At 36.7% G+C, this 12,150-nt stretch overlaps 1 protein-coding gene across 3 annotated transcripts in view; it reads right to left on the reverse strand.

The window, feature by feature from the left end:
• Positions 1–604: 604 nt before the first annotated feature.
• FHDC1 (FH2 domain containing 1) overlaps positions 605–12,150 on the reverse strand; it is a 53,562-nt gene continuing 42,016 nt past the window's right edge. Inside the window, exons 11-12 of one of the 3 annotated variants that reach the window (XM_087963006.1) lie at positions 9,159–9,323; positions 605–4,743 (exon numbers count right to left, since the gene is read on the reverse strand). In XM_087963006.1, the coding sequence (XP_087819132.1) occupies positions 2,767–4,743; positions 9,159–9,323 (2,142 nt within the window). In that variant the 3' untranslated portion in view covers positions 605–2,766. The remainder of the gene's footprint in view (positions 4,744–9,158; positions 9,324–12,150) is intronic. The other 2 variants (XM_087963008.1, XM_087963007.1) reach the window with 2 other exon arrangements.

Consider the following 12,150-nt stretch of genomic DNA (forward strand, 5'->3'; position numbering starts at 1 on the left):
GTGCCGGATACCCTGGATTCGGCTGTTGTTACTTTGTGATACCATTTTTCTGTGTGCTTGTTTATAAGACAATTGTGTTTTTAACTTGCATTTCGGATTATTTCTCTTTATAAAAGGGCAACCAAATCTGTGTCATATGCTGGTCCCAATCCTGTCTAAACAAGTGTGTAATTCCCCTTTTTGAAATTATGTAGCAATAGATAAAATATTCTAAGTGAATACAAACAAATGCAAAGACAAATTCAGACCTGTCAGTTTTTACATATTCATAAGGCAACCTAAGCCTCAAACTAGAAGGGAAAATATCCCATCCACACTATAATTTCCCTAAAAGAATATGATGTCTTGAATAGTATAAGAACCGTTTAAGAAAATAAGTTTAAGAACCTCTTAAATTTTCTGTTTTCAGTTATGGATAGTTGCTCTTATATCCTGCCAGGGATCCTTCCACAGAAGCACTGGTGGCTTGCAAGAAGCAGGAACATTGGATAGTCTAAGATGGCTGTTCCTTAGGCTCAGAAGACAGGCATTGGGCACTCTTGCCTTGGACATCTCTTATCTAGTTTCAGAACAGCTTAAATGCGGAATGTAAAATGGTCAATTTATCACTTAATCATATTTATTTTTTTCAAGGCATTTTATGATTAATCTTCCCACCATGGTTCTTAACTGAAACACCAACCAAAATGCTAAGCAAAATTACAGTGGAAGAATGGAAACATATAGCACAAATCCCATAAATGGGAACTTTATTAAACTAGCAAGGTAAACTCAGAAATGTATAAATGGTCCATTAAATACATCCAGTTCATTTTTACATATACTTTTATATAGAAATTTACTTACAGCTTCCAAACATGTAACATTTAAATTATTTTCTCTTTTCAAGATCACTACCATCAAAAGGTAATAAAAATCCACCACCTGCTTTTGCAGATGAGTATAAAATGATGTAAGTAAAGCCAAAGGGAAAGATTACTGCATTTTATCTATGGAGGAAGGAGAACTCAAGAACCTGCTAAAATCAAAAGTAGTGACACCATTCAAAGGGCATTTACCATAAGGAAGTTTGGCCAGCCATTACTGAAGTGGTGGCTCAACTATACACTTGATGGCATTTTGGCAAACAAGCTGGGGAGAAAAAAATAATTCAGTCACAGAAAAACACAATATCGTGAGCTAAAATTGTAAAATTATTCTTTTCAATCGTTCAGTTGTCTGGGCAAATTACATTGGACTGATGTACACATAGAAGAAAGAGGGAATGCTAAAAATGCTAAAAGCATGGCTTGATAACTAATGTTATTTGCCCAAATATTAATATTATTGAGTTTTCACAATATTTCATCAATGAATAAAATGGCAGCTGCTTAAATGAAGAGGCTGAATAACCACTTTCCCTATAAACCTCACCCCACTGCCCAATAGTTATTTGGAAAACAACCAAAGAGAATGCAAAATATACATTAACAGGTTTTTCCTCATTCTCTGTATCTTAGCTTGACCTGATATTATTTCTCATGCAGTGAACTATTTCTCTAACACACACACACACACACACACACACAAACACACCCGCCCGCCCCTATAAGTGAAGTTCAAAAAGGAATGTTAAAACCCACACTTGAGGCAAAAGAGCCTTTTGTCCTACTTAAAGAAAATTTGTACATTTCAAGCCTACTTGTTTTTTAAAAGAAAATGGCATCAGGAAACAGAAGGCTTTTCCTAACTGGAGCAGCAATTCAAGTAAGTGGCATAGTTAAAAATCAGTGGAAACCAGAACTGATAGGAAAAGTGCTCTGCAAAAGGTTACATCCCTTGCAGGTTTCAAGCTGCAGCATTTGTGATAGGTATCATAAATGTGGCACTTATGTATACCTAAAGCTGGCAAGTTTGCACATGACTGAGACAAGCCAAATCAACCACAAACATTTTTGTAACTACTATTTGTGGTTTCTGAGAGCCAGAATGATTGGTGTTGAAACCAACTAATTTCAACACCAATCATTCAGCTCTGTTACACTCATGGAGAATAAAAGTTCTGCCCAGCAGAGTTTTCCCTCCTTCCAAAAGACACACATACAACTGAAGACATGCTGTATATTCTTTAGATGAAGTTATGCTCACACCCCTTCCAAAGCCAGCAGTGTTCATTTTTTATCATTTAGTAGGCCAGAAATTCCATGTGTCCAATTGCCAGCAATGGACTCTGCAATACACACAATTATTCTTGAACCCAAGTGTTTAAAATGATCTGTGTGTATATTTCATACTTTTTGCAAAAACAAAACAAAACTGGAGTGCATTCTCAGAAAAGCAGTGACAATGCAACAACTGGCCATAATTCCTAATTCTGAATTCCCTGCCTTTCATTGCATGAAAAAAAAATGTTAACAGAATCTTCCCCAACTTATTTTTTTTTACATGTAATTAACTCTAGTTCATCTCATCTCAAGCCAGCTAACTTGGAGATGGGGTCTCGTCTGGCAGAACACTAAGTTGAGGAAATCAGTTTTAGCATGCAAAATTCCTGAAGAGGCACCATCTCCCCAAGACAAGGAGTCTTAGTTACAGCTATTCCATCACAGTAGTTTTGAAATACATTCAATTCAGGCATCCCTCAGGATTTGCACAAGGTACCTCAGTTTCTATCCAATAACAAAATACAGCATGACTGTTTTGAATCTTTCATAACAAAAATAGTTAGCACTGAGAAACCTGATTTTCACATTCCATATTGCCAGATGATACAAATGCTTTTATGTTTTAGAAGTGATTGAATAGTTTCCCAATTGTAAGTTGATTCCCATCTTTGCATTTAAAGGATCCTGATTTTTCCATTATTATTTGTTCTCTTGGCACAGTCTCTGCTTTAACACTAAGAAGGTCGCTGTTGTCCATGTTTCTTTTGATAATTTTAGCACTGTTGGCTCTTTTCAGTGTGCTTCCATTGTTTTCCTTTGGGTTAGAATCGTCAGAAGTGGCTGTTACTTTCATTCTAGGTAGTCTTTGAGACAAAGACCTTGTGAGAGGCAGAGCTCTGGAAGAGGGGGGCAAATCCACCTTTGCACATTTTGACGAAGAGGCTACTGTATTTCTTGCAAAACTCGGAACAGGGGCTGGTGCTTTGGGAGCTATGGCAGATGTGCTTTTGTTAGCATCCACAGGGCCCTGAGATTTGTTCAAGGAGCGGCACATTTTGGTTTCATCCGTTTTTGACTTGGGAACATACCTGACTGGTTTGCAGCTTGGCTTTTTGAAAGAGCCTTTATGCTGAAGCTGCTCCTTCTCAAAATGGCCACCGCTTGAATTTGTAGTGCCATGCTGAAATTTTGGCTCTTCTACTGATATACTCTGCCGATACTGAGGTTTTGGTGCTGTGTCTACAATACCCCGGACGGAGTTACGACGTGACAGACGTGTTTCAGCAACAGCCATGTCTCGAGATGCAGGCTTAGCCTCTGGTTTTTTGGGGCAACTAGGAGATGCTGGTTTAGTGGACCTGGAAATGGGTACAACTTTCCTCATGCTTGCATTTTCTGATGAATTCAGAGTTCTCACAGGTCTGGGATGATTTGGAGAGGCAGTGCTAGGTTTTGTGGTACCTGAAGTTTTGTCTTTCAAGGAATTTCTCTTTGGTCCTAACGTGTCTTTGCTTCTTACCGATTTCTCCTTTGGAAAATTAGGCTTATTGCTACAGTCAGATTTATCATTAGAAAAGATGGCATTATCACCAGTTTGCAGATCATTCATATAAGGGGAGTTAGCACCACTTTTGTTATCTATTTTATTGACATCTAGCTTTGAACTGTTTTCTTCTGAGCTATCAAGTGTCAATGAACATTCAAAATCTGATTCAAAGAAAACTGGTCCTTGAGTTTTAGTTCCTGAAATGCTACCGTCTGAAGATATGGGGCTATTGTTATCAGGTTCCAGAGCTTCATTAACATAACTCATCATTTTGGCAGAATGTTCAGTTTTATAATGAGTCTTTTCTCTATTGGATGGATTTCCTGTAATGCCAGGAGAGTGTAATGGACTACCCTGAGCATCTAAGCCTTGCATTCCAGCCACAAAATGAATTGGAGATGAATCATCTACATCATTTGTTTCATGAGAGTCAAACTTATGCAAACTTGGAATATGTTCATGTTCTTCCATAGATAGGTTCCAAGGAACTGCATCGCTGGATTCCACACAAGGCACATTGAACCTATACTTGTCATTATTTGACCCCTCCTGATTGCTATAGAGGTTATCATGGGCAGTATCTTCCACATGTTGAGCCTGAGATGGGAAAAACTGGTAGCTGTGGTCCTTGTTTCTGGAATCTTGGTCTAAGCGCAAATGGGTGAAACTGACATCCACAGGCTCCTTATTTTCTGACCATGCTACATTTGGTCTCGTTGGACAAGGATGTTCACGAGGGAGACTGTTGAACCTGTTCGGATCTTCTCCTTTTGAGGTACCCAGGAATGTAAAGAGTTCTCTTTCTGCAGTCACGCCCAAGGAATGTCGAGAGCGTCTTGTGCTGGTATTTCTATAAGAAGGACTTTGGGGTCTTTGTTGCAAAAAGGGTAAAAATTCTTCGAGTCCTCGCTTTGTTAGTGTACCAACATCATTTTCACTACTGCTCCTGCCAAAAGCACTGATATCCGCAGCAACCCATGACCGGCGTTTGTCTTCCAGCTCTTTAAGTCGCTGTAGCTGCTGAAGTTGTTGAGCCTCTCTTTCTTTGTTTTCCTGTACAGAAAACACATATTTATAATCATGGAATTAATTACTTACTTACATTACATTTTCCCTTATATTAATCTTCCTTACCTGTACCCCATCTTTATCCTTGATTTTTTTTAAAAAAGCGAAGTAGCACTGTAATAATTTTCTGTCAGAATATGAAATGGAGTAATACATATTTTGTGGATGTCTCATTACAAGTTCGTAGGCCTAACTGCAAGAAGGTTATTATATGCTCCTCAAATTTTATTCCATTATGCTCAAACATTATTTAAACATTCAACTCAGTCATAATATTCTGCAGAATTCTAAAGTTGTCATTTAATATATAAGAAAACATAAGCAAACCAGTCAAAGCAAACAGTAAAATTCATGTCCAGATTTGAATATGTTTTCTATGAATGTGAACACATTTTAAGTACAAGGTAGGATAATAATGCTTCAGTATACTTGGCATTGTTTCCATATAGTTTTCTTTTATAAAGCATTTAAATTCTTTTAATGTTTTATGCCAATGTGATTCTTGCCTTTAAAAAAAACCCTGGGTTTTCTGTGCCATAAAAACACTGTAATGAAAACTATCACTTGCAAGTAAAACAATGCTCTTTCACCAGTCTACACTCCACACAAATCAGATTGGAAAGAATTGATAATTGATCTCATGTAGCTGCTGGTTTGATAGTGGTCATCGGGTTATCCACACATGTGAGTACATATTTGCACATTTAAAATATTCTACATCTTATAAAAACATCTGATAGATGCTCTATTCCATACATAAAACTCCCATTGAACCTCTTCAGATTCTAAGACTGAAACAGTAGATCTGAGATATCTTTTGAAACCAAGTCAATTGGAGGATAAAATGTGTGAATGCATATATAACCATTCAAAGAATTGTAGTTCTTCATCATTATGTCTGTGATACACAGACATAGGCAAGTGCCTTTCTTGAAAGGGAGTTTGGTGCCATAAAGTAACTGAAGAGGGGCTGCTTTCAGGAGACTGCTACTCTTGAGATCAAAGATGCAACCTATAGTACTGGATGATGAAGGAGGCTGAGCCCATATATCCATGTAACATAAAGGGAACACCCAACACCCTGGAAGAATGCTGCTGATATTGACATGCTGTTAAGAAGCAATTTTGGATAGCTGATTATGATTATCATTTGAAAAAATACTGAGGCAAAAGGTCACAGTTTTTAGGTGCCATTAAAAAGTGTGAGAACATTTCCATATTATTCAGTAAAGGCACGACTGACCTCTGATGAATAAAATTATGTTTCCAAAGGAGATTAGAGGTTAGTAAAAGGTAGACTGTGTTATGTCTAATTTAACCAAAAAGCAGAAGCTGATTTTGGAAGACATTAAATAAATGGATTAAGGATTGATTGTCAACATAACAAGTGTGAAATAAGATAAACTGGTAGCTATATGATCAGATGGTTCTGACACTAACATGGAGAATGAAGGAGCAGCTCCATGTGGGGTAGCTGGAGGATAGAACTATGCTAAGCCTTTCACCAAACATTTAAATCTGAGTGTTTAAAAAATGGTAACTACTTCCTTACAGATTTTTTAAAAACAGCAGCCAAATATATATTTTACTGATGAAAAAGCCAAACAGCTGTTTTACTTGGAGAAGAAAAGCCAAAATATCCCATGATATTGTAAAGGGTTGATCTGCTGTCTATGAATGATGTCTACAAAAATTCCCAGAAAGCCCTGGTGGAAATGTTATAAGATGACAGAATAACTTGTACAATCTCACTGAAGAGGGATTGAAATAAAATAAATCTCTAAACTGAAAAGAGGAGGAAATAAAATCTGGCAGAAGACTTGATCTTGACAGTGAAGAATAGGCAAGGGCAGTTTGGCAGATAGAGCTACTCTTAAGAGGTGACACGAAACAATGGGGTGAACCAAGATTGTCTAAACTACTAAGGTATGGCAAGAATTCATTTTGACTTGCTGATTTTTACTAGGAGTCTAGTCAGCATAAGAATAATCAGAAATATATAATATGGATCTGGCCTGGCAGGTGGGTGGAAAATATTGAAAATGGATTTAGTGATGTGTCATAGTATATCTGTAGCACCAGGTACAGAAAAGGGGCATATTTTGTGCTATCTTGATTGTTTTTGTACCGGACTGCTGCAGAACTGTCTGATATAATCTACGAAGTGTGGCTGTAAGAAGACAGAAGGTCCTTGAAGGACGGGAAGAAGCTAACCAATGAAAAGCTGAGATAAATAGGCTATGAGCCCCTTTCTCCAAGACACCTTGAGAAAATATTTCAGACAAGTCATTCCCTAGTTCACATGAAGGTAAACTGAGGTAGCAGGGTCATCAGTGCAGTCAATTAGAAGAGAACATTTAATTGTAAGCTGCTCAGAGTCATTGGGCAGCCCATAAATTGTATAAATATATTATTCCTGCAGTGCTGAGAAGACCCTAAGGCTGAATATCCGCATCAATGAAAGACACAGCCAATCTCCCTGCATCCATGAGAGTTGAGATCATGAGTAACAATGAAATAAAGTAAATACAATAAAATTATAATACAAGTCTGATGGAACAAGGAACTCAAAGGTGAATGTGTTACTGCTCTGGAGGTCAAGAATAAACAAATGGTGTTCAGCAGGAACTATGCCCAGCCGCATGACAATTTTTTTGCAGGGCTACCACCAAACAAATTTCTATAAACTCTAGAATGTTCTTAATACCTGCCCAGGTATTGGCAAGTGGTTAGGTATTATCAGCCATACATATAAATTCCCAGTAATACATTTAAATGCTTGGCCATTCAAGCAATGCTTCTGAACTTACATCTCAGTGACTGGAGGTCATGGGAATCTAGATAGGGGGAAACAGGTTCAAGTTCAACCCCAGCAAAACCGAATGAATGATTCTGGATGGGGTTATGTTGCCCTAGATAGATACAAAGTGCAATCTGGGGGTTTCCTTAAAAATGGGTCCTGCTTGAAGAACAGGCAATAGCTGTACTTGTGAAAACCTTTGCACAAATGTATCTTGTATGCCAGTTGTGCTCATTCCTGGGCCACAAGGTCTTACTCAAGTCAACATGTCCATATAATAGTCCATGACCTGCTGGTTATCATATACTTCCAGCATGTGTTTGAAGGTGTTGATTGTGACCTACAACACCTTTCTCCAATTACTCCTGCCTGCCTGATAAGATTTGATAGGATTGGCATGCTCCAGGTCCCATCATGTAAGAATCCCATCTTGCCTTGTTTACTGCTGCACATATTGCAAGGCACAGCTTCATCCAAGACATTCAGATAGCCACAATTCTACCTGCCTTTTGGAAAGCCATGAATCCCTGACTTTTCTTCCAGGTAGGGAGTTTTTGTGATTGAATAACAGAATAACCGAGTTGGGAGGGACTTTGGAGGAAACTCTACACCATTCCATCCAAAGATTGTCTGGTTTTTTTTCCTGCTTTGGATGGATAAAATTGTCTCATGTGCAATATGTTTTATTTAAAAAAAAATAGTTTTTCTCTGTGTATGATTTTCATGACTGGATAGCAATATAAGTTAATAAATGAATGAATGAATAAACATAACAATACTTTATAAAATATACATTACTAGCTGAATATGCGTGCTTCGCTACAAAACTATGTGATCGGGCTTAGTTTTGGGGGAGGAAAATAAGGGGGGAAAAATTCTGCCTCTCCAACCAGCATCCATCAGTATTCATCTGGCTAGCGTCCTGTCAGTGTGTGAGAGAGTTGAGGGCTGTTTGGAAACTAAAATGGTATTTGCTGTGTGAGCAAGAAGGAGACAGCAAGGAGCCTGGGTGTGGCTTAGCTCAACTGTTCTGTACTAAAGCTGGTTGGCACTCTGAAATTGAAACTGAAACTCCTCTCCTCTGCTTGTGTTTTGCATTTGGAACAAATTTCTTTTCAGGTGGGGAGGGGGAGTAGAACTCCTTAGCATCAGAGCGTGTTAATAATAATATAGGAAATACTAATGCTCTGATGGTCATTTCGAAAAATCCTTTCTTAGTGAGCACCTAGAAGCCAAGCAGAACATACATGCCAAAGTTCAAGTTTGTAGGCTTTACGGTTCTGGAGATTTTATGATGATGAGTGAGTGTTATTTCACTTTTATATATATAGCTTTCTGTGCACCTGATGGGTTTTGTCAGGAACCATAATCATAGCCGCACATACTTGTATGGACACATATTTGATTATGTACTCCAAGAACTTTATGATCTTAAGTTTTGTAGAAATAGATCTTTCAGGAATTGGGCAAGGGTAAGAAGTATAACCCAAAGGGTATCATGCATTATTTGACTCAAAGGATCACCTGAGATAACATAGTAATAAAGCAGTGTTATTACTCAAAGCCAATAGATATTTCTGAGTCTTGGAGTTGTTGTTACCTTAACAGCTTTGTTGAATCTTAAACAAAAATCTCGAAAGATCTGAAAGCATTCCTCCAGTTTCATAGTTTCTTTGTCTTCGCACAAAAAGTCTATAAGGGCGTGTGCTTCTTTCATCAGATCCCGTTTCCAATGGTCGAGCTCTTTTAATTCTTTAACAGCAAACTTTAAATAAAAGCAAAATACATTGATTAATGATTATTTCTTATGTGCTATGCATGCAGCTGCTAATTTCAAAACCAGTGAAATCCAGAGTGTCACCTGCAGCAAGAGACTATATAGACTATAGCACTGGCACAACGGTTGCTGTGTTCACCTTGGTCTACATATAACTTTTTATCCTTCCAGTCAAACAGGTTTTGCAGTTTTTTTTTTTTAAAGTGCGGCACAAACCTGCGATACAAGTTTACACAAAACAGTAGTAGAATTAGTGGGCACTTCATGGGCAATAATATCATTATGCCACCAGCATTGAACATTCAGAAATGAATATTACATTATACCTCTCTTCACAAAACACAAATCCTCAAAGGGTTGCCTCCTCCTTCCCCTTAGTTCAGTGAAATGATAAAGAGAGGAGAAAAACCCCAAAAACCGAAATAAGCACCAAATATATTGAATCTTGCCATATAAAGAATTTTAATTATTGATTGAAAGCACTAGTATTCCATTACAGAATATTTCTCTATGAACGGAATGGAGTACAGAACATGCTCATTATTTTCCTGCCCAATATTTCATTTTATCTACAATGATGCAGAAGATATCCAACCATGAAATCTCATCTGAAATTATCCCTGAGGTATATAAACTGATAACACCCTCCTATATGTTCTTGCAATTAATATAGCCCTTTGGAACACTGGGTTCCAAACTCAAATCCTATTTAACAGATAACCAGTAACGGATATTTGATCAAGGTAAGATGCTGCTTTCATGCATTTCAAGAAAATTAAACTGGATTTTTTTCCAATTCCTTTTATTTATTTTTCTTTTTAAAAACCATGCAACAGAAATAAGGAGATGCCTTCAGAACTTCATTCCTTCCTTCCTTCCCTAAAAGAACATTCTTTAAAAATGTGCTGTCAGGGCCAAACATATATTAAGCTTTATTTTCCTGATGACTTTGCTTACAAAATGAAAGGGAAAGCCTGAAGGTTAAAAGGCATGGAGATAATATATAAATGCTGTTCTAAGAAAGGTAGATTATCTTAAAGTCATCAGTTATCCAAAAAGGGAAAAAAGCTATTTCACTCAGCAAAGCAGTTATGAAGATAACCTAAGAAGGAGTATGAAAAATTGGCTCCACCTTTCTTATTAGACAGGTTGTTTATGAGTCACAATGAAAGTAGATTTTTAAATCAGGTTATTCATTCAGCATTTTAAGGAAAGAATATATTAGACGCATTTTTAAAATAAAGGGAGACCCAAACCTGGAATTAGTCTAATTAAAATTAATATGAAAATTGTATGTTTGTTGCCTCAAATTTTAGGCTTCAATATTAGCATTTTAAAAGGTGATATTAGCACCTTTAATATGGCAGTCTAGTCTTCTTTTTAGATCAGGAAAACATGTATTTTTCTTCTAGGTCAAGGCTATTTATTTTTTGTATGCAAAACCCCATCTTTTCAGTACTAAACAATAAATAGTGTATTCTGAAAGTCCTTGAATACACTTGCAAATGTAAAAAAAAAATACAAAGTCGGCTGGAAAAGAATAAGGTAACCCATAAATTTGCTGTTATCTAGAATCAACACTTTCTATTGTTCAAGTCTCACATGTAATCTATCTCTTTTACTGTTTGATGGCTTGTTTTCTGACATATTACATATACTGAATATACAGAATGCTTTGTTTCTTTCTCTACTTTATAAAGAGACTTGATGCCCCTTGCTTGGCCTGAATTATTTAGTGATTCACACTTTTGTGTGGGCAAAGAAGCTGCTTTGCAAAGGTAAAAGTCTCTTCCATTCAGGGATCAATTCAAGTTCTTATCAACTACACGTCAAACTCAGGATGCCAACAAAAGATTTACAAGGACATTGGGAAAACTTAAACATTTCTCAATACTGAATAGGTGGTACAAAATCATTTTTAGTAGTAATTATTACCAACGAAATACAGGAGTATGTAATGACAGTTGGCAGTTGTCATCAATGTAAACTATAATACCTAATATTCAAAGGCTAAACAATAACATGTCAGTTTGGATAGGTTTGACACTGACGTACCTTTTCTCTGCTTCATATAATTGCATTTATTGCTTACAATGTTCAGATATAGATGGTAATGCCTACTTAAAGCTTTTGTCTTAAGATCTCCTGTATCTAGTGATATTATAGTCTAGTGATATTATAGTTGGGGACCCAATTTTGTGACCATTTTTACTGTAGCTGTTAAGTGAATCCAGCTTTCCCAATTGACTGCCTCTTGGCAAAGGGAAACAGGGAAGGTTGCAAACCATTAATTTGATAAAACAAAAGTTTACTCTAAATAATTTCCTATTTATCCACTCTATAATAATAAGTATTGTCAACTTTTTAAAATTTTACTTTCTCATATTATTTAGAATACTTTCAGAATCTTTACTTAATGTGTATATTTAATGTGTTATGTGTAAATGTAAACACCACCCAGACATGAATGTAAGCCTCTTATTGGACGTACACAAACAGAATATCTAACAAAGGGTGTTTCAATTAACTACAGGTGGTCTTCGACTTATGACTATTCATTAATGACAATTCAAATAATGACAACCTCATAAAAAGTTAGTTATGACCTGTTCTCAAAGTCACAACTGTTGCATAACCCCCATAGTCACAATTTGAGTGCTTGATAACTAACTCACATTTATGATGATTGCAACATGTGATTGTGTGCATGTGATCATAATTTTGTGACCTTCCCTGCATCCCTTTGCCAAGAAGCAAAGTCAATTGGGAAAGCTGGATTCGCTTAACAGCTATAGTAAAATGGTCATAAAATTAT

This window comes from Notechis scutatus, chromosome 4 (assembly GCF_049901735.1).
Source record: "Notechis scutatus isolate UNSWTSFEM ecotype Mainland chromosome 4, rNotScu1.2, whole genome shotgun sequence".
In the NCBI taxonomy this organism is placed as follows: domain Eukaryota; kingdom Metazoa; phylum Chordata; class Lepidosauria; order Squamata; family Elapidae; genus Notechis; species Notechis scutatus.